Here is a 23,406-nt window from a genome sequence, read left to right on the forward strand (position 1 = left end):
AATCAGTGGTAGCAAACTCTCAGTAGAACAACCAGACAGAATTACAGGAAGGTGGATGAGAATGTAAAGAGCACCGTCACCATTCTGCAAGAAAAACGCCGGATCATATTTTCTTTCAGGCTAGGAGAGTGACCAGCAGTTTGGTGGAGAATCTTGCAAGTGGCACACAATGTGCCACAGGCAGAGCCTGAGAAAGGGGCAAACATCTTAAGAAAATCTGCACTGAAATACTTGCACACATTTTTTTTTTATTTTGTTTTATTCCATCGGCCGTCATTCTGAAACGTGTGGCAGCGTCACCTCTAGGCTAAGGATGTGCACACTCACATTTTTTTGTTTAGCTCGTTTTTCCTCTGGGGGAGAGGATATTCATTTGTTCGGACATATACTATTTATTTCACTTTGGTTCACGTGCCAAACCAAAATAAATATTACATTAATAAAACTACACCGAACAAACAAAAAAAATCTCGAAACCCCAAAGCAAGGCTTCCCCAAACATCTCTCCAGTTGTTTCCTCAAATCCAGGGGGGGGCCACCTCAAATCCCTTTACTTTTCTCTCCTTGTCAACCGTTTGAGGCCCAGGCATCCCAGTCAGATCCCCTCCAGGTCCTTTGGACCTCCTGCAGCCAGGATCTCCCCTGGATGCCACTTCCCCCCTTCTGTAGTGGTGGGGGAAGGGTCTTCCTCCTAGATGTGAGCAGGGACAATGCCCCAGTCGCTCTTGCCCCGCTCACTTCCTTTGTAAAAATGGCCTCGGTCAGTCTGCGACTGGCACCAAGCTTGAGGTCAGCGGGTTGGCTCCATTTTGTTGGACGGCCGTGTGTTTGTATGGCCATACAGGGAAATGGAGCCGGCAGTGGGGCAGGAATGTCTGGGGCATTGCTCCTGCTCCTTTCTAGAAGGAAGAACCCCCACAAATGGGGGCCGGGGGGGGGGGGGAGGCACTGATTTCAGCTGCTTTGCAGAGTAGGCAAGGGCCCTGGCTCAGCCCAGCCCAGGGGAGACCCTGGTTCCAGTCTTGGCCCTGGGCTTTTGGTAGGGGGGGGGGGGGGGGGGGGAATCCAAGGAAGCCCCGGGACCTGAGAATGTGGTGGGTGGCCTGGAGGGGCCCCTTTTATCTATTTATTTTTAGTTTTAAATAATTTCTTGGAATGGACCAAAAACATCTGACAATTTTAAAATATTTTTGGCCAAGTCTAGATTCAGTTCTTTCCATTTTGAATGAATCAAAAAATAGACTTTTTTTTTTTTTTTGCTCTGAAAAAATAATTTGTTAAAAAATGAACGCACATCCCTACCCTAGGACGCCGCTGCTGGTGGAGCCAAAGGGTTTAGTGGCAGAGAAGCCTTGTGAGCTGAGAATCAGGGAAGCTAGAGCTAAAATCCTGCTTCTGCCACTCAATACTGTGACCTTGGGCAACTCACTTTACCCTCTATTTCCTGACCTCCAAATTTAGAGGGTTATTTAGTAAGCATTTCTCCCATGGACCCAGAATGGGAGAAAAGCCTTAGTAAATCTAAGTCTCCTGGAGCAGGGAAAATATCTACTGCACCTGAATATAACTCAGATTTGGAAAAGTGAGTCATTAAATCTAAAATCCCAACCATCCTGAAACTTACACAAGAATCAAGTCTTTTCTTGCGGAGTGGCTTGGCTGTGGGCAAGAACCTTTTTTCTTGCTGTGACCCTGCCCGAGTCCCGTGCCAGCTAGTCCCGTGTGTCCAGGCTTTTAATCCTGCAGGATTCAGCTCTGCTGCTGACCAGAAGAGACTGCATTCTCGGCGTGAACTGAACTTCTTGTTTTAAAGCAGGGATCCCCACACTGTGGCCCGGCGACTGGATCCAGTCCACAAAGCTCATGTTTCTGGCCCACCACACTCCCCCCCCCCCCCCCCCATACTTCAGGAAAGGAAAGGTTGACGGGGCTCCCAGACCACACCAGCTGAAGATGCCCGAGGTGGGGCGGTGAGTGAGCTGGGAGCTGCTGTGCCCACTCCCCAAGTTGCATTCCCCTAGATGGTGGGGTCTGCTTTGCTGCAGTGCTGTTGGCTGTGATGGGACCGTGGGGGCACACTGGTCACTGAAGGCATGCGCAGAGAGGCCCAGGCACCAGCGGAGACTTAGGAGGAGAGACCCAGACCTGAATTTCTCTGGCTGTGCAGGGAGAGAGGCTTGAGCTGAAGCCACCATGGTGTGAGGGGGAGGATGCTGGCAGGAGAGTCGGGGGAATGAGAAGGAAAGATGCTGGAGGTGAATAGGATCGGGGGGAGGAATTGCAGGAGCACGGGAAAAATGGGAAGATACTGGAGAAAGAGCGAATGGGAGATACTATGGGGGAGAGGGGATAAGAAAAGGGGAAATGTTCTAGGACGCATAAAAGGGAGATGCTACAGGGGAGGGGAAGAGAAGAGATGCTGGGGAAGGGGGGGGGGGAGTAGGAGGGAGATGCTAAGAGGGGGTGAGTGAGAGGGAAGCAAATGGAGGGGGTTGAGGGAAGAGTTGTACAGCCCTCATCCCCCCAGTCCTCTAGGGGGAAGATGCAGGGGAAGACAGGGACTGGATTACCAGCGGTGTGGCAGGATTGTCAACTTCCAAGAAATCTAGAAATATGCTTACTGACACTATCTTTTGCCAAATCCCTGTGAACCCTACCCTGTGCCGCTGCCTCTTCCCAGCATTTCAAATCCTTGAAAGGGCCAGAAATGGCTCTCCATCCCTGCTCAGCAAGCTCTGAGGGGTCCCCTTCCCCGCAATGGCCCTTTGATAATTTGAAATGTCCTCTGCGACCCTTCTGTTGAGAAGTTTGGAGAACCCTGCTTTAAATCAGGAGCACTGTTTACTGTATAATAGCAAACAATTTCAACAATAATAAACCTGTAGAACGCATTAGTCAGCTCACATCTCGTCTGCTGTAGTAAAAAAGGTTTTCCTTTGGTGCCTGTTGGCAAGGAAATAAATGATGCCAATCTACCTATGAGTGTATGTTATCAGTTTCTTGATGCTGTGGGACTGAGCAAAGAGGTGTGGCTGTCACTGTGTTGCCAACACATTACTGAGGTACTTAGTGGCACAATAATAACTTATAAAAAGGTTTCCAACAGCTGCATAGGTAGCGAGGGACACTTCAACATGAAGCATTTTCTCAAAGTCATAGAGTGGGCATGCCAAGGATAGCATTGCTTGAATAAACACATCAGATGGGCCATGCTGGGTCAGACCAAATGTACAATGAGCCCAGCATTCTGTCTTCAACAGTGGCCAATCCAGGTCATGAGGACGTGCCTGGCAGATTGCAAAGAATAGATCCAATTCCCTGTTGCTCATTCCTAGGGATAAGTGGTGGATTTTCACAAGTTCACGTGGCTCATAATTGTTTCCTTCAGGAACTTGTCCAAACTCCTTTTAGACCCAGCCATGCTAGATACATAGACCACATCCTCCGACAACACATTCCACAGCATAACTGTGCATTAAGTGAAAAAAGACTTTCTCCAATTTATTTTCAGTCTGCTATCAGCTGGTTTTATGAAGTATCCCATAGTGTTAGCACTGTTTGAAAGGGTGAATAACTATTCTCTTTTTACTTGTTCTTCTCCACTCATCTACATATATTTAACGTGCTTGCTGCCAGATATTGTCTGTCTGTCTGTCTGTCACCAGCGTACCCCACCCGGTACGGACTACCATACCGGGATACCGCTTCATCCATCCCTCCATAGGTTCCTCAATATCTGTTGAGATTGTTACCGATGGTGTGCATGCTAGCACACATGCCCACCCCACCAGCCAGCTCACAAACTGCATGCCCTGTCATATGCGCAGCGCCAATGCAGTATGCAAGCCTCCGCAGTTCCAGCTCACACACGCTGATGGTCTTAAGATGATAACGCCATTGTTGACATCCCGCTATCAGAATGGAGGTGAGGACTGACATGCAAGGAGGGAGGACCTGGAAGTGCACAGTATGCAAACCAGCTCTACAGCTAGCCAAGAGGAAAGGGTGAGGGGTTCCCATCAGAATAACACCACAGTGCAGAATACAATCTCCTCTCCCCCACCACTCTATATATGCACACACTATCCCCACCTCTCTCCCCCCCACGCATCTACATCTGGATCATCTTTCCTCACAGACCCAGCCACACACTACCTCCATACCTCCAACCATCCAAATCCACCCCAGCTTCCCAGGCATATCCACTGAAAGATCCATATCTACTCCTACATGTCTACACCTGCCCCGGATATGCCCACACCAACCCACACCATACCAGCCTCAGCCACTCACACAACCACTATAGCCACAATTTATCCACACCCCACCCATCTACTCCTGACACCAACCTACAGCCTCCCACCTCTGCACAAACACACACCTTCCATATCCCTGTAGCCACTGATGCACATCTACCCACTCACCCCATCCCAATCACACACTGAAGTGCACACACTCACCAACACCTCCTCAGCCACTCACAGTACTATTAATGTCTCCAATTAATTCACATCCAACCCATCTACTCCCTCAGATCAGCCCTTTAAACACATACTGTTACATTGGGAGTCCCTCGAACGCTTTTGCTAGCTGCCGCACTCACCTCTGCTCCTGCCCAATGCTACCAGAGGCCTCCTGTTCTATTGGCATCTCACCGTCTCTGAATGCCGCCAATCATCGCTGACACTGCCATCCCAACCAGGCCACTGCCTTAGGTGTGCATGCGCACCATGGCAGGAAACCCAGTGCGGCACCTCCAGAGGATTTTAGCCAAGGCCCCTCAGCAATGGGTCGTCTACTCCTGAAATAGTGTGTGTTGGTTCCTGGGTCCTGTGCCTTGCCTGGTCCAGCCTTCCTCATCCAAGCCACCTTATCCAGCCTCGCCTTGTCCTTCTGGACACAGTGTCCAATGTCTTCACTGTGTCTTTGTCCACCCTTGGCCTGACTTTTTGAATCTTGACTTCTTGCTTTGACTATGATTGCCTGCCGCCTAGACCTGACCCTTTGCCTGGACCTGACCATGATGGAGCATCCATTTTTCCTAACCTGATTGCCGGCAAGACATTTTTTCTTCACATTGCTGCTTTCTGTGGTTTCTCCGACTTAATATTGCCATGATATTAAATCAGAGGAACCACAGGAAAGCAGCATTTTCTGCAAGCCTTTTGGGGTTCCTCAAACTTCTCGCCAGCTCTGGAGCTGAGGGTAAAAATGTGCACATCGAGTGCACATTTATTTTTTTTACCTAAGGGGGTAGTAGCTAGCTAATAACCTCATCAACCTAGCATGTACATGTGAAGAGCGCTATTGGCTACACACTGGTTTTGATGTGCGCTTTGGATGGGCTAATCTTATTGCATAAGGGGTTATGAACATGTTTCTATAAAATCCCCCAAAAGTTTCAGGTTTTTCATTTTGGCAGATAGTGAGCACTGTTTGCCAAGAGATGTAAAAACACCATCTCCACCTGTGGCTTGTTTTGCAGGTGCATTGCTTTACAGCCCTACAACAACTTGGCTCTGGCTGGCCCTGAGACTGGTGCCATTTTTTAACAGGAGCCAGCAGGACAGGAATGACTGGGGATCATTTATGCCCCTTTCCTCCATCGAGAGCTGCTGAAGGGTTAAAGGGCTGATCTTCTGACAGAGGATCACAAACCACAATAAACATTAAACAAACTGAATCCCCCAAAAAACTCCCCAAAATGAAAACAATGAACAAAACTGAATTTTTTTCCTGCACATCTCTACTTTCATCCAGTCTGCCCAGCAAGCTTTATTTATTTTTGCAGACATGCTTTAAAATGTTTTGTGGCATCACTGAGGCGAGACCCGCATTTCAAGCCATTCTGTGCCTACTGCGTTGTCCAGTTTTATGAGACACTTTGCCACCCCTTGTTTTTGAATTTACACCATGGTGCCTTGTGGTTCTTTGTATTGTTGCTGTTACATCTTGTGTTCCTTTATGAGCTATGCACTTTGTTTTGATCATAATGCACCTTGTCCTGAGCTGTAGGAGTGGGCCAACTTAAAACCCCACCTACCTAAATAAATAAACAAATGTGGTAGGAGACTGGTATCCAGAAGGTGAGGCACTGGACAAGCTCTATTTCTAGCGCAGTATTAGTTAAAGCAGGATGTGTTTCCAACATATATGGCTGTTCCAAGTGAACATGGCAATGATCCAATTATTCTTTCAAAACAGCATTTATTCTTAAGCTTCCAAGCAATAACGTAACAGGGATCTAGTCCCCCTACGCAGCCATGTTTCACTGTAGGGGCTTCCTTCGGAGGGACCCACCAAAAGCGGATTCACATCTGTCTAAAAGAACAGCAGCAGTATTGACATTTACGTCTTGAGCATGTCCACATTTTGCAAACCTGGTGCCACTCTGGTGGTTTGGACAGGAGGCCCTGTTGCATCTTGCAGCTCGGTTTTTCTAGCAGGATTCTCATTTGCTGGAAAAAAAACCAAACAGCCCTCACTTTCATTATTTATTCATGGTTTCTTTCATTACCAAATGCCACGATCAATACATTGAGATGCTGTTGTGTCATAGGAGGAAGGTGAGCTAAGTCATTTAGCTTGGCATGCGAGGCAGTCTGTAAGAAATAAAAACATGCCATCAGAAAAAGTGAGGAAGTGACATAAAATATAAATGAATGCATGGCCCGAAGACATCTAACTCCCCCTCTTTCCATAAGCTAGCTGGCACTTCCTGACTCCCTGATGGTATAAAGATTGCAAGATTCCATGATAAAAACAAAGGGCATGCAAACGCTGTCACTACCCACAATCTCACTTAGCAGAAGTCATGTACGTGATGCCCAGAAGAGCAGATGGACTGTGCATCCACACACAGAGCTGGAGCAGAGGGTCTGGGCACCGGTTTACCTATCTTGACACTCAAGCCATTTGCATCTGGAACTTGTGTCTCACACAGCCTTGACTTTAAGCCTGGGACACAATGGAAAGGGCAGATCAGTAAACAGGTAGAAGAAATTAAGAAGGGGACATATTTATTTGCTCAGTCCTAAACAAACTTTAGAGGGCAAAGACGAGGGAAAATTAAAAACAAATGGGCAGGAATGCTGGAGGACTGCATCAGGATACCAAAAAGGCTGGAGAAACTGGCACAGGGCTTTCCTAGTTACACCCCTGACAGAAGCCGTGCAGTGGCCTGGGGTACTCTGACATTAATGAGCAGGCTTGGGAACAGGGTTGAGAGGTCAGGTAAAAGATTTGGGAGGGGAGAGCTGGTGTTTTAAGCAGCTGGTCTACTCAAAATGGTAAAAACTGGGCAGGTTGGATGGGCCAGTTGGTCTTGATCTGCCCTCATTTACTAGTACTTTACACTGGAAGGCAGGAGATCTGTCAGAGCATAGAAAGGCACAGAGAATGCAATCCCGGAAGGAAACTACATTGGACTGCAGGCTTTCTCAGATCCTCGAGTAAAACAAGAAATCTAAAAATTGGCTATTTTGTTAAATTGAGCTCACATGACACGACGATAGTCATATTTGCAAAGACTGTAGATGTACCGCACACATTCCGACTGATCTTTTGGTAAAATCACACCTTGAAGCTCTCGATAAAATGTGCGCGTTGAGGGAGGGAAGCAGATCCCCATCTGTCAGACACGGCTTTGCTAACTTCAGGTAGCGGCACCGACACCATCATTACCTAAGCAACTGTCTCTCGGTTCTGCTCTCCAAGAATAGCCAGGGACAGGACTCAAAAACCTATTAGAAGGAGGCAATCGCCCACCCTTTTACTGCCTCTGCTGCTGCACAGAAAGACACCCACGAAGAAACCAGGAGGGCAGCTTCCGGGGCCACCAAAGCGGAGCATTTACTGCGGAAAGGATCAACAAACAACGTGCACCAAGCTCCATCCGTTTTTCGTTCTCATTGCGCGCAATGTTGTCCAAGGTGGTAGCGTTTCTTGTGCAATTCGTACATTCCACGTTCTCGCTGGCGCCCTCCGCTCTTTCTCAGCCTGGATCCGGGTACCAAGGAGCAGATGAGCCTTGCTCGGGTTTTCCCCACTCCTGCAAAGGTTTGTGCCTTGAGAAGGTTTTGGAAACAGCTGAATGCAAAGAAACAAACAACATATGGACTGACTGACTGACTGACTGATTTATCTAGAACCAGGTGATAACGACTCTAGGGGCAGCAGTGTAAAGTGGACGAAAAGTTTCCCGTCTTTCTGTTCCGGTGGCAGAACTCTGGCAATAGCTCCCCGTCTGGAGCATTTACACAGTTTGCCCACTTGATGTCGCTGTTTTACGGTTTCTGTACCAGATCTGTTGCACCTGCTTTGTTATTTTTCATTATTATGATTATTATTATAGCGGGATTCTCTCTCCGCTCCCTCATTTATTTGTGCTTTATTTTTTTTTTTTTGTCGTTAGCATCCCAGGCTACCAATTGCACGATCGCTAAATTAAAACTTAGTATTTCGTATGAAGATGAGCCGTCAGTTTGCTTGATGCTAAGGGCAGCCGGAAAGAAAACAGAAGGTTGTAAGAGAGAAGCGGAGAAAGTTATGCAAAAATAGGGAATAGCAATTTGTTCTCGTAGCACGGGGCAATTAATAAACAAAAATAAAACAAAACAAAAAACAACACCCCCATAAAAGTAATGTCTGGTCTGATTTTATTTCTTCAACTGATTTATTCTAAAAGGTAATGATGGACACAATATCATGTGGTGAAAAAAACAAACACAAAAACAAAAACAAAACAGCAAACTGATGTTTTCTTCGAATGCCGCTGTCAGCCAGGTGGGGAAAAGATCCAGTATGACCCCGATCTAAAAACTATCCCCTCCATGGTGGGAAGGGAGTAGTCCCTCACACAATGCATCCCTTAACTTGAAGTTTTTTTTAAAGGATAATTTAATGTCAACCAAGCTCCTGAACTAGAAGACGTGGTAAAACCAGCAGCTGTTTAAGTGCAGGCAAATGAATTCACCCAATAGATGGATGCAGTAAGGGCGGTCATGAATGAAAAAAACAAAAAAAAAACCCCCAACCTTGTTATCACAAACCAAGAAATACACCCCCCCCCCCTCACCCCCACACACACAGATATCAACTTGCACAGAGGCAAATCACGGACATAATCCATGCACACACACACACGCGCTGTCACCTATACAGCACCCGACCACACTGAGGCAGTCGGTGCCACACACACACACACACACACCCACCCATAACACACTCCCAGGCATGTAAACAAGGTCGGTCACCGCCACCGCTCAGACAAGAGCCAGACAAGTCTCACCCCGTCACTGCCACACACACACACACACGCGCGAGCCCCAGCCCCAGCCACAGTCTCTCTTTCTCCCCCCGCGATCAGTGCTGCCCCCCCCCCCCGCCACAGAATGTGGAGGCAGCCATGAAAGCCTCCCGGGAGGAGAAGGGCCGGTCAGCGCCGCCGCCGCCGCCGCCGCTCATCAGCTAAACGAGTCACGTCTGCTTCCCTCTCCTCCTCCTCCCAGGGCGAAGCGGCGCGAGCTGAGGCGGGCAGGAGTCCGAGGGACCATGGCGTACATCCAGGTAGGGTACCGGGAGCCCGGGGGCTGGGTGCGGGGCTAAAGAGAGTGGACAAACAGCTGCCTTTTTTTTTTTCTGGTGACCTTGCACGTCGCAGAGGTTCATATTTAGGAGGGGGGGGGGTGTTTTTATTTGGGGGTGGGGGCTGTACTTGGGTTGAGTTTCAGGAGGTGCAGAATCTCCTGTCAGGGCAGGCGCGACGCTTTCAGTCCGTCTGCAAAGAGCAACTGTTGTTTGGAGGGGGGGGGGGGGGGGGACTGGCTGGCTGCGGGTTTCTTGTCCTGTTGTGCCGTTACCGTCCTGCCCTTCACCTGCTGGGGCGGGGGGAGAGACAGGCGGCTGAATTCGGCGTTTCTCGGCTGGGGCGAATCTGCCCCTTAACCTCTCCGCTGGGCAGAGTGTAGCGACCGGAGGCGCCAGCGGGTGGCGCTAGACCGAACTGGGGGCCGGTGGCGCGTGAGCTCCGGCGCTGAGGGATTTACCGTGACCTGGGGGGGGGTTGCACACAGAAGTCAGGTTTCACTTTTGCACACAGTAGGAGTAGCGCGATTTTATTTCTAAAATGAATTCACTTATGTTTTGGTTTTCTCCGTACACATTATCTCCCCCAAAACTTTCAGCCTACTGCACCCACATTTTCAGGATGGGAATATTTATAGAAAAGCTAGAAAGCGAACCTGGAGGGATGTGCTGCCATTTGTTTCGTTTCGTTTAGATTAGCGCACGCTAATGTTTTAGGATGCACAAATAACCAATTGGGATTTAGTGAGTACTAAAACAAAACAACAAATGATATGAAAAGTAACCTGAAACGAAATAAAAACCTTTTTTTCACTGCACACCCTTAAAACCGAAATAACATTTTCCCATAAAATGTATGAATCTAGCTCAAAACTGAACAGAATAATTTTCCGAAAAAAAACCATACTCGTAGGAATTGCTCTGTGATTCTTTTCTTACTTTTTAAAGTTTTACCTGACCCATTGCTTCTGAGCTTCCAACTCATTTGGAACTGGCCTTTATAGGGCACCATGAATTCATTCAAAGTTCCCCTGGGTATTTGCCCAATTTTAATCAGCTCTTCTCGTTGTCTCATCTAACCCAGGCGACGTTCTCGATCAGGAACGACCCGGAAATCAGTATGCATGCACCCCGAGTCTGGCCAGTAGGTGTCACTGTTGTGTATTGGCTGACATGGGCTGTAAATACTCTCTTTGCAGCACCCCCGGTTTTTCTTTTGTAAGTTTTAGACTTATTCTGTTGTTGTTGTTGTTTTGTTTGCAGGCTGCTGACTTGTTGGATACTGTTGCAGGTTGCTATTTGTTACATTTTCCTTGTCAGTATGTTTCGCTTGGATATCTTACAGTGAAGATTGGGGTGCAGTGGGCATAGATTAGATTGTTTCTGAGCACTGCTTTTGCGGAGAGGTGGTGGGCTCGGGGGTGTCTATATAGTATCTGAGTTGCCTGCTTTTGGCAGAGGGACTACAGACCAGGGGCTGTGGGTGAATAGGGCTTCCAGCCTCTGACGTTGTTATGGTGACGATTCCTGCTAATTGCAGAGCCGAGATTCAGTCGCTGATGCTCATGGCTACACAATAAAAAAAGATTAACAGCTTCACTGGAACTACAAGGTGCCTAAGTCCATTAGAAGGCCAGAACGTGCACACACGATTACAAAACGCTGGCCACGATGTGCTTTCCATTTAAACTGAAATGTGAAGAGGAAAGAAAAAAAATCTCCCATCTGACCCTCTACAAATATGTTTGCTCCTTCTTTCCAGATCCAGATGTTATGTGCAATACTTGGTAGGCTGCTGTTTGGGTTTCCCCAGAAAATCTTATCATAATCACATTACTGATTGTCCTTTTGCAACAGATAAAATAAACGCATACAGTGTTCTTCTGTAACTGCTAACCCCTTTCTTGCAAACATTAGTTATAACTTAGAGCCCGAAGTCGTGGCCTTCCTGTATAGTAGTTATTATAGAGTCCCATCCCTAGCCTGGTACAATTCAAGGCTTTAGCTTCTCCATGTGCTGTCAGGAGGGGGCTGACGTGTGACATTCAGAACCGAGATTCTAGTTATTAGCTTCCGAGCACTGGGAGGGAAGAATTGGTGGACTTTTTTTTTGTCCTGCATGATTCATTTTCGTGCAGGGATTGACATGTTTTACTTACCCCCCATTGCTACTGTCGAGAAAGAGTTGATGTCCTTGGCACAGATCTCGTGCATTTTCTAATAACCAGAGCTGTCCACGGTGATGAGCCTGCAGCAGAAACATTATTATGCCTCTTCCTTCATGGACTTTTAGCCCACTTTCCGATGGGAAGAGGACTGCTGAGATCACCCTGTCTGTCTGTGTCCCCCGGCCTAATAACTGTTGGGTTTTAGGTCCCTATCCACACCAAGTTGGGTGGGGAGGGGTTGGTTGTTTTTTTTGATCCAGATATACGTGTAACCGATGTGTGTACATTCCAGAAAGAAGTCACCTTGAATTCTCTGTGACTCGTCTTGTCAGATTCATGTGTGATGTTTCTGACTTGTCTGAATCCCACTAAGCTAGTTTCCTTCTCCTTTCCTCCACCATTTGCTTTGCTGCGGGACAGTTGGAACCAATAAACGAGGTGAGTTCATGTCAGATTTCCTCCTCTGTTTTCACTCGTCTCCCCGTCAGTACAGACGGGATTGCCCCTTTTTGATCTCAATGCTTCTGGCTTGTATTTCATGGAATAATCAGGTGGGCCTTCTTGCAGACAGAATACACAAGTCAATAAAAGTGGCTCTGCAACGCTTGCTTATTCTTTCTGCTGTGGATAGATTTGCGAGGCACTTGGCATATTTCTGAGAGAAATTACCTTGCAGCTTTTCACTGCATGTTTTGGCTGTCTTCTTACGACGGAAGAGGCTGGTCTTTCATTGGATGAACATAAAGCTGCTGCACTAACATGTGAACGATACTAAGTGTGTTTTTTCAGAACTTAAATTCAAGCTGCATCATTATAAGGTGCATTTTGCCGCCCATCTGATGATGTCATCATTTGTTTCTCTGCACTGGTTTTCAAACACTTATAACAAGCTATGTCATCACCTAGATGAATATTTGTTCATACATCATAGGTTGGGGGGTTTGATGTTGCATTTGTTAATATTCTCTGAGTGCAAATGTGATTTTTACCACTGTGCAGTGGGGCTCAAAGGAGCACTTTAATTTAGCTGACTCAAAATTGGGTTTTCGATATAATCTGAACTGTGGTCTGGATGTCCTTCACCTGCATGACCTGCAGTCCCTCAACCCTGGCCCCCACTGACCTTACCATGAAGTACACCGAAGGAGCATGTGGTTCCCTGAGTGACTCAGTGGGGGTCCTGCCATGTGCTAGGAAAGGAGCAGAGAGGTCATTGTGACCTCCAAGCCTCACATTACAGATACAACGTGTGGCACATAGCACACAGGGAATGTTAGTCAAGTCAACCTAGCTGAGGTGTCTCTTATTGCCATTTAGAATAAAAGAATATGTTAGTTCTCTTTTTGGTAAGTTCAGTGTGGAGCATTGAAAATGAGCCAGGGAGTAAAGCTGACGGTGGTGATCGGTCCGTAATGTTAGTGTGTTTGCCTTGGTATAGGGTTTTCTGTCCAAGATCTCAGACCTCCTGCTCTGCAGATGGACCTGTAGGAATTGTTGCCAGAAGTGCTATGAGTGTAGTTGTTGCCAGTCGAGTGAAGATGAAGTGGAGATCCTGGGGCCCTTTCCTGCACAGACACCTCCCTGGCTGTAAGTCTCCATTTTTTGTTGTTTTTTTTTTTACCTTGTATAAACAGTCCAAGTATGCAAGCCAGAGCCACAAACTGAAAGATTACAAAAAGGCCAGGTGTCTCCTCAAAACCCACCCCCAAAAGGTCTTCCTATTGACTTCCTTCACTGTAAGAATAACCTTGTTTCCATTTTCCATTTTAGACCATTGCAGCTTTTTTGGTTACGTCCCAGTGGGGCTCGAGGCGGCTGTGCTGTTCTCTCTGTTTCTGCTCATTGCATCTGCGATATCCCAGGCTTTCTAGCTGTGCTGGTTATAAGAACTGGCATCGCATGATCCAGAAACAGAGGCATAGCTACAAATTACAAAATATTGAATAGCAGCCATGCCTATCTATATCTATCTATTTATGAACAAACATAGACACACACATATTTATTGGGGGGGGGGGTAAGAAACAGGAAAATGTATATATATTTTATATATATATAAATTGTACCTGTTCAATACTCTATTGTTTAATAGAGTATTGAAAGTTTTGTTCTTTGGAAACCGTCTTGATTTGATTTGCATATCGAGAAAGTCGGTATATAAAAACCCTAAATAAATAAATAAATAAATAAATGGAAGGGTTGTCCTTTCACATCCTTTTTTCCCCCTGCCTTTTGAAGGTATCTCAAGGACACAGTCAGTATATATTTTTTTTAATTCTAAGGAATAAATTAATGAATCAGTGTACATGTTGCATGTTTTCAGTGAGTTTGATTTAAAATATTATTTGCTATTTTAAAACGATTTAAAGTGGACTTGGTGTCTCTTAATTTGAGGGCCCTGAAGTCTTGATTCTCAGTATATCCAACGATGATACCAGTGACTGACTTGTTGGTCCCATATGGAAACTGAAATATAAATCAATTCTGGATAAGGAAAGACTTTTCACAAATCAGTGGAAAGATGTGTCAGTTTAATTGGAGCTCTAGATACATTGTAAGTGAGCCAGCAGATGTGCTTTAGAAATGGATGTGTTTTTACTTTAAGATGCTTACGTCTTATTGTTACAGAAGACTCTTTGCAGGGCTTTGATGATCAGTATGAATGAAAACTTGACAGCCAGTGGGAGGGAAGTCTTGAGGAGCTGGTCACTGTTGCAGTAACTTTATTTTCAGTGTGTCTTCTGGTGGCCTCTGATTCTTGAAAAATATAGATACTGCAAAAGAATATTATTTAAGAAGCACGAGCTGTTTGGACGCACTGAGGTGCTTATTATTTTATTTATTTATTTATACCGACATTCGATCTGACATATCACATCGGTTTGCATTCAGGTACTGTAGGTATTTATTAACGCATGCATTCATCACTAATGCTCCTGGTATTGTAGAATTATGTTGACATGAACTTATGGAATTCCACAGCTTGCCGTGCTTCAGCAGTCAGCCTGGTGTTTGTGGATCGAGGGATTCGACGGCAGGCATCTGATTCTTCCTATAACATAACCGCATGGCACTGCTTTCTTAACAGAGAGAATTACAGCTAGACTGGAGTATTTTACACAAACATCTGAAATTTAAGATGATGCTCTGATATCGGAAGCTGCAAGATGTTTTCAGTAACAAATACTTGAAAACCCCAAACTATCAATGTAAAATAACAATTTAGACTTCTAATGAAAGCTGCACTTTAAATGTTAGAGTTCTTAAAGTTGTTTACCATTGTTGAAACTAACCAGAATGTGGTATCGGTGAAGGCTCTAGGGGGGGAGTCTTGACTTAGTAGTCTTGGTCCCCAGCGACTGCTGAAATTCTATAATTTGCAAGGAGGAGTGCTGGGGGGAGGCATAGTTCTTGGGATAAAAGGCGGAAAGTTGTGGATGATGGCTGCCCACTCCTTAGCAGACAGTAAGATGAGGTTACTTGCCAGTATCCAGCTGCCTGATGAGCAGTGTGGAAAATTTCTGGACTTGGAAATCCTGGGAAATGAGCAGGGCCGGTGCAAGGTTATTAGGCGCCCTAGGTGAACCTTCTGTCTTGCGCCCCCTCCCCTCCCCCCTCCCAGTCGTGCCTGCCCTCCCACCCAGTCGCGCTGCCCCCCCCCCCCCCCCGCCATGGTCTCGGCCCCAACTCCTACTTCATTCTCCGCCCACCGAATCTCTACTCCTCTTTGCCGCCAGCGGGATAGGCTCAGCTCACGGCACCACGTGGCTGCTCTTCGGCACCCCCTAATGGTCGGTGCCCGAGGCGACCGCCTGTTTTGCCTAATGCGATGCACCGGCCCTGGAAATGAGACTGCTCAGACTCAGCGGTCTTGGGGAGATGAGACTGCTCAGACACAGGGTCACGGGGAAGGAGACAGCTTGCAATGGGAATCGAGGACAAAGACTGTTCCTGTGCAGGAATGGACTGGGGCTGAAGCGGGAGGTTCTAATTAAAATGAAAGGATACAGAAGAGGAATAAACTTCTTGGGTGGAACATTGGGGTTAAAGATAAAATCTCTGACTTTGCTAGAAATGTAAATAAAGGTGATATGGGGTAGTCATGTACAGAGCTAGTATTTCAGAAACCGTATCTTCTGATGGCTGAATCCTTGGGCGAGTTTGAGATCAACACTGGATCTTCTCCTCTTCAGGTGTGTTCATGACTTTGGCAGGCTGCACTGCTTGCTCTCCGAGTGACTTCCAGACAGCAGCATATAACTGTAAGGGAAGCTGTCATGTCTGCTGACAGCCAATGTAAGGAGAAAGGCGGGAAAAATGTACCCGTGAATAGTGTTCCAAGCACCACTAAGCAGCCACTTTGTCCTCTGCTGTTAACTCTTCTGCCTGATAGCCCAGGTGCCAGCCCAGGTGTTCATGCAGGTGTGGCAGTGTGCTTGGAGTCAGTTGAGTACAAGAACTGGACTGCAGATGAGCTCCTGCCAAAAATTTCAAAACCAAATTGAAATATTCTTTAAAACCCTTTCATTGTTAAGAATGTTTAACACTGAATACTAACTCAGAGGCTTTTATCTTCTGTATATATAAATTAGCAGCTTTATTATTTTTGGTCTTCTTTATAGCAAAGTACTGTAGGAATGCCCTATGTACCTGTTCTTTTTCATCTGCCCATGCATGGACAGTTTAGGGACTTAAAATCCCATTTCCAGAAAGTTATGCATGTAAAATTCTATTGGCGGGAGTTGGCAGTAGGAAACCTAGTGTATGCGTGCGCGCGCACGCACACACACACACACACTCTCTCTCTCTCTCTCTGACTGGAGCACCTGCATGCACACACACTCACTCTCTCTCACTCTCTGACTGGAGCACCTGCATGCACACACACTCACATACACTCACTCTCTCTCACTCTTTGACTGAAGCACCTGCATGCACACACACACACACACACACACACGCACACACACACACACACATACTCACACACACTACCAGTGGCTGGAGGACACACACAGAAACATCCTATGCCACCCCCCACCCCAACACATTCCCCCCCCCACTTGAACCCTACACATCCCCTTCCCTTCCCTCCTCTATGCACATACAAAGTGCTTTTAGCTCCTTAAACATTTTTTGTATACTCCAAGGAGTACACCTTTCCAATTGTGCTTCCTTTACATGTATATACTAACTGGCTGTGTCTGATCCCTCGGATCATTCGCCCTCTTGGCTGTAATTATAAACTGCAGGAAAATTACCTGGTTGAACCTGTGCTGTCAGCAAGTGTGTAGAAAGGATGCTTCGGAGACGGAACATGCTGTTCTTTTCAGGGGCTTAAGGGGCCTTCCAACTGCATCACCCTGAGCACATCTTAAAGAATGCATTTCAGGACTTATTTCCTTAATGCTTTTGAAATGTTCTACCTTAGCCTAAAAGCATACCCCAGAGAACAGTGTGCATTCTTGGGCTAAACAGTACATGCATTTCTCCGGAAGATCCTGCTGAAAATTAGGGTTTAAGTCACTTCTGCCAAATAATTGTTTTGATTTGAATATCCTCATGAATTTTAAGTGTTGTTTTTTTTGTGTATGTGTCTATCTTGCTGGCACAAATTATATTAGATTGAAGCTATGCATTTATTGGAACTGATTGCTGTTACTGTGAGATGGTTTCTGTTAGGTAAACTAGACAGAAGGTGCAAGAAAAGTAATCTCTACAATGGTCATAGTCAATAAGACAATACAAAAAAGAGGGGTATAATAAATGTCAACAATATTAACAATTCCAAACAATCTTTACAAAGAATTAGTTAACCATAGGGACATATTAACATACCTTATTCTCTAACTGAAATAATCCAACTCACGTTCACACAAAAATCGAACACCACATCTATCAACCATACTACACACATAACCCAAGATACATATATACAAAGATATGTACAAAGACCCCAACGGAGACCCCATTTCACTATAAAATAATTCTTCAGGGGGATTTATTAAAAAAAAAATTTAATAAAAGGCTACAAAATATTAACCCTTTACATAAATGTTTTCATCACTGTCCCCGGAGGAGTAACCACTCATTCAACAAGGTGTATTCCCTTCAATAAATTCAACCAACCGTGTTGTCTGTTATAGCATATGATTTAATATTGTATTGATTTTGAGGTGTGGCCACAGGTCCCCACGACTGAATCACTATACAATAAATGAAAAAGAAAAAAGAAAAAGAAATGACACTGAAAATATGAAGAACCACAAATTGTAAAATTATCAACCACAACGCTAATACTTGACTGTGTTAAAAACATCTTTTCTTATGACTCAATGTCTCTTGCACACGTGGGGAGAACCAATTTCCAACCCACATATCAAATCACACATAACCAGACAACAAGTTATGCTTGCTTAGTAAAATAAGTCCTAAATTTAAAACCACATATATTAACGTACAAACATATAAAATATCTTATCAAATAAATGTAGGATTTATAACAAACAGGGACTGGAGCCAGCTCAATTCATTCTACTAGGCAAACACAGTCATCACGTGGGACACCTCGAGATAACACCCAGGAGTGTATGAACTGCTGTTCCTTCTGAATAAGGGCATGAGAAATGTTGCCCCCCCTCCCCCCACTGACGTGTAACTGTACAGATTACAAAAAATTGCAGATCTTCAAGATAATGTTGGTGCTTTATCCAGTGTTCCACCAGCGGGGCTTGTACCTTCAACGTGCGAATGCAGCTATGTTCCACAATGTGGGTGCGAACCCTTCTCTTGATTTGCCCAATGTAAAGCAACTTACATGAGCACATGATGCCATAGATCACCAGTGTTGTGTGGCAATTAAATGTACCCGGTATACGATAACCTCTGGGAAGGCAAGAATGTGCAAACACTGTTGTAGTATATGTCCACATGCGTTGACTGCGTATGCCACATGGGGAACGTTGGGGTACGAGCATTTAATGAAGGGAGCCCAGCAGAGATCAGTTGATCCCTGGAGTTCCTATTTCTCTTAAATGCAAACACGGGAGTTTCACTGAACGGGCTGCACCAGCCAAAATACGCAATGTTTACTCACAATGGACTTAATTGCAAAAGTGCAAATAGAGTATGGAATAATGCAAATTTACCCAGAAGCAAATTTTCTTGGTTTGCATATAAAGCCCGTTTATACACAAGACGTATGTATCTTGTAGAGTACCCATGGTCCTTAAATCGAGCTGATAATACCTTAGCTTGATTTTTATATTCCTGAGTGGAATGGCATAACCTGTGAAGGCGTTAAAAATTGTCCTACTAGAATATTTTGTTTTAGATTTTTAGGGTGAAAGCTAGGGTAGTAGAGTGTTTCTAGCCATAATTTTTCGATAAATGGAAGTAACCAATCTGCCTTGTTCTTTTCTAACTAGAAGGTCCAAAAATGGAAACTGGACAGGGTCAAACTGAACTGTAAATTTTAAATTCAAATCCTGTTGATTGATCCACTGGATAAATTGTTGCAATTATCTATTGTGTTGAACCAAACTCAGAAAATATCATCTATGTAGTGCCTCCATATTCAAATATCCTGCCAAAATGGAGATGTATATACAAACCACTTTTCAAATTCAGCCAATAATAGACAGGCTATAGATATGATAGGTTGCCATATTTTTCTACACCTTAGGGGAAGCAAGCAAGTAAGCCTTTTGGCTTATCACTGCATACTAAGGTACTTCCTGCACAGAAACTCCAAGGATAATGCACGGTTCATGATGCTGAAGCAAATGGTCAGAATTGCCAAAATGGTAATATGAAAATTGCTTGTATTGATTTACAGCCGTAGTTGAGCGGCAACCATAGGCAGATTGAAGCAGCTCGATTGGCCCATCCTGCTATGCCATTTTATGATGTGCTACAGCTGGACTCTCCTATTGGTTTAATGGTCACGTTTATGCTGCTGTGGCCCTATTTCACTCCCTTTCTCTCTCTCTCTCTCTCTCTCTCACTCTTTCACTCTCTTTTCCAAGAGCTAGATCTCTCCACAGGCACTTAGCCCTCTTTGCTCCAGATTCATATCACGATCGCCATACCTCTTCTCCGTGGTAGTTTTATTAACAGCTCTATTTGCTGCCCTTCATACAACAAACCCTGAGTACTGAGAGGAATTTTGCAGTTTTGCAGAATCCATTCACGTTTCTATTGTTAAATTAACTGTGACAGGCAGGCTAGACAGTGTTGTGCAATTAGGTTACTTGTTACTGCATTCAATTGCCTATTTGAGTAACTAAGTAATGTAAATGATTACTTGTCTGTCTAAGTACCTAAATGTAGGTACAATTTTTAGTTAATTTGGGTACTGCGTCTACGGCTACTTATCACTTCTATAGCACAACTCAACATATGCAGCGCTGTACAAAAACTCGAGACAATCCCTGCTCTCTAGAGCTTATGGTCTAATCAAGGCAAACATACAGGGCAAAGGAGACTTTGGGAATTGCATTTATTAATAAAATGGTTAATCAATAAGGCAGTAAGTGGTATATAATTAGGGATTTTTGACTGGATTTGAATAAGGCAAGAGAGGGAGCATGATGTACCAGTTCAGGAAGTCTATTTCAAGCATACATTGTGGCCAGGTGGAAAGCATTGAGTCAGGAACCGGTGGTAGAGGATAGTGAGGAGTTTATGCAGAATTGAACAGGGAGCCAATGTAATGACTTGAGAAGAGGGATTATATGGGTGTAGCAACCTTGGCAAAAGATAAGTCATACAGATTAATTTTTAGATAGATTGTAGTGTAGAGAGATGGTTCACAGGGAGACCTGTAAGGAGCAGGTTGCAGTAATCTGCACAAGAGGTGATGAGAGAGTAGATAAGAGTTCTGGTGATGTGTTCAGAAAGGAAGGGATGGATTTTAATAATGTTATAGAGAAAAGTAAAACATTTTAGCAATGTTTTGGACATGTTTATTTATTTAAATTTATTTATTTAAAAGTTTTTATATACCGCTAATAAGATTAGTAATAATCCATCTAGGCGGTTTACAATAATACATACATAATTAATTCAACTAAAAAGACAATATGACAAATATAAATACAAAATAAAATGTAAAATAAAATGTTAAAAGGACAGCTAGTTAGGCATAAAACATTTTCTTAAAACAATTTCTTAAGAAATTAGAGGAGGGGAAGTTCAAGATAGTTAGGTAATATTGTAAGCGATGGAACAAAGATAAGTTTTTAATTCTTTGGTATTTGATATGTCTAATATCTTCTGGCAAGGAGGTCCAAAGAATCGGGCCGGCGACTGAAAAAGCTCTTTTGCAGGTTATGTCAAGTCTTGCAGTTTTTATTGTTGGAACCTCAAGAATGCATTTGTTCATTGATTGAAGTTGGCGAGTTGGTTTATAAATCCTTAGCTTGGAGCAGAGCCAGATTGAGGATGGGTTGTAAAGTAGAATGTGAATTATGATGAAGATTTTGTATTTGATTTGATATGAAATAGGCAACCAGTGAAGATGTTGGAGTAATGTGGTTCTTGCATGATAAGTTGTGTAGTAGACGTGCCGTAGCTTTTTGGATGAGTTAAAGTGGGCGGATTGTTGAAGCTGGCAGGCCTAGATATAAAGAATTACAATAGTCGAGACTGGATAGAATCAAAGCTTGGGTCACAGATCAAAAATCAGATGGGAACAGGAATGGTTTAAGTTTTCTTAACATCCTGTAATTTAAAAAAGGATTTTTTCACTAATGCAGATATATTGTTAGCAATAGATAATTTGGAGTCAATAAGTGTGCCTAAGTTTTTGGCACAGGTTTTTATTGGGATTACATGTCCTTCAAAGGTGAAATTATTTGGAGGCTGATGTATCAAATCTGGAATTGTTGATAAGAAGATCAATTCTGTTTTTGAAGCATTCAGTTTTAACCTGTTGTGTGATAGCCATGTTTTTATGGATTTTAAATATAGTTATAGTAAGGAGAATGTTTTTTTTTTTTCCAAGAGTCTCTGTATAGAAGGAGAGAGAGAATAGTTGAAGGTGACCCCAAGGTTACAGGCTGAGGACACTGGGAGGATGACAATGTTATCCACAGAAATAGAGAGAGGGGGAATAGGAGAATTGAGTTTAGGGGGAAAGAGAGGACTTTTGTTTTGGCCATGTTGAGTTTAAGATGGTGGTGTAACATCCAAGCAACAATGTCAGACAAGCAGATTTGGAACTAGATTTCAAATGACATTTCTGGGGCTCATCAGCATAAAGATAGTTTTGAAAATCATGGGATGAGATCAGAACCCCAAGGAGATTTGTATAAAGTGGGAAGAGAAGAGGGCCCAAGACAGAGCCTGAAGGCACAACAATTGATAATTGGATGGTGGTAGAGGAGGTCCACCAGAGAAAACATTAAAAGTGCAATGGGAGAGGTAAGAAAAGAGCAAAGGCAGGACAGAGTCCTAAAATTCAAGTGAGGACAGAATATCAAGGAGTAGATGGTGATCAACAGTGTCAAAAGCAGCAGACAGGATAAGGAAAAACCTTTGGTTTTAGCCATAAACAGATCATTGGAGATTTTGGCAAGAGCTGTTTCTGTGGAATGTAGAGTGCAGAAACCAGACTTGAGAATGGCTTGAGAAGAAATAAAGTCAAGACAGTGGAAGTGAACAGCACATTCGAGTAGTTTGGATGCAAGAGGGAGGAAGGAGGTTTTATTTATTTATTTATTACATTCATTTATTAAATGCCTTACTGCTAAAAATGCCCAAAGCGATTTACAACAAAACAGAATACAATTTATAAAACAATTATTTAAAACATAATTCAAATAACACATCTTCCAAATAAACAGCCACCATCCTTACACACCACCATACCAAGGCCCAGTTAATTCCACTGTAGACCACAGCAAAGAGAGTGGTGACTTCCAAGGTCAACCAGCAAGGCAGCTGGGAGAAGCATGTAGAGGTGCTGCAACCTCCCCTGTACTTTATGTGAAAAGTCATGTTTCTTGGTTTTTGCACTTTTTGAAAATGGAAGCACATGAAGACAGGTCCAAGTTCATAAACAGAAAATTATAGAGTATTTTACTTTTTCAAATATCAAAGCACCACTTAACTGAACTAACTTACCTTAAAATAAACACTAACTGTAATAGTTGCTTTTTGTTTCAGAAAGTGGTAACTGTAACCAGTTTCTATTAAATAATATTTTTATGACATTGGCATTTGATTCATATATGGTGAGATCTGCCTTTTCAACAGGATAAGCAATAAAAGTGAAGAAAAGGAAGGAGACTCGGACAACGCAGCGAGTGAACCACCTCCAACTCCTCAAGACACATCACCCGACAGACGACGGTCATCCTCAGACACATCAAGATCTACCTACAGCCTCACAAGACGCATCTCAAGTAAGACTGCTATATACAGAGTTTGTGCACGATTTTATGTAAACCTCAGACATTAAATACATTAGAGCTCAGGTGTAGCTGCATCCATCTTCTAGACAAAGTGTGCAAACCAGATCTGCACAAAAGTGGATTACCAGGCCACTAAAAATAAGATCAGAATGTGAGGATTTTTCAAAATGTTTTGTTCTAGTTTAAAGGTGATGTGAAAAGTTCACTAGTAAATAAAGCAGTGACTGGCTAGACCA

General features: G+C 44.1%; 1 protein-coding gene across 1 annotated transcript in view; it reads left to right on the top strand.

Moving 5' to 3' along the window:
* The first annotated feature begins 9,158 nt into the window (after positions 1–9,158).
* Positions 9,159–23,406, top strand: part of SYT17 (synaptotagmin 17) — a 64,980-nt gene continuing 50,732 nt past the window's right edge. Inside the window, exons 1-4 of the mRNA XM_029577443.1 lie at positions 9,159–9,567; positions 12,174–12,191; positions 13,192–13,340; positions 23,013–23,161. Coding sequence (XP_029433303.1) covers positions 9,553–9,567; positions 12,174–12,191; positions 13,192–13,340; positions 23,013–23,161 — 331 coding nt within the window. The 5' untranslated portion in view covers positions 9,159–9,552. The remainder of the gene's footprint in view (positions 9,568–12,173; positions 12,192–13,191; positions 13,341–23,012; positions 23,162–23,406) is intronic.

This window comes from Rhinatrema bivittatum, chromosome 14 (assembly GCF_901001135.1).
Source record: "Rhinatrema bivittatum chromosome 14, aRhiBiv1.1, whole genome shotgun sequence".
Taxonomy (NCBI): domain Eukaryota; kingdom Metazoa; phylum Chordata; class Amphibia; order Gymnophiona; family Rhinatrematidae; genus Rhinatrema; species Rhinatrema bivittatum.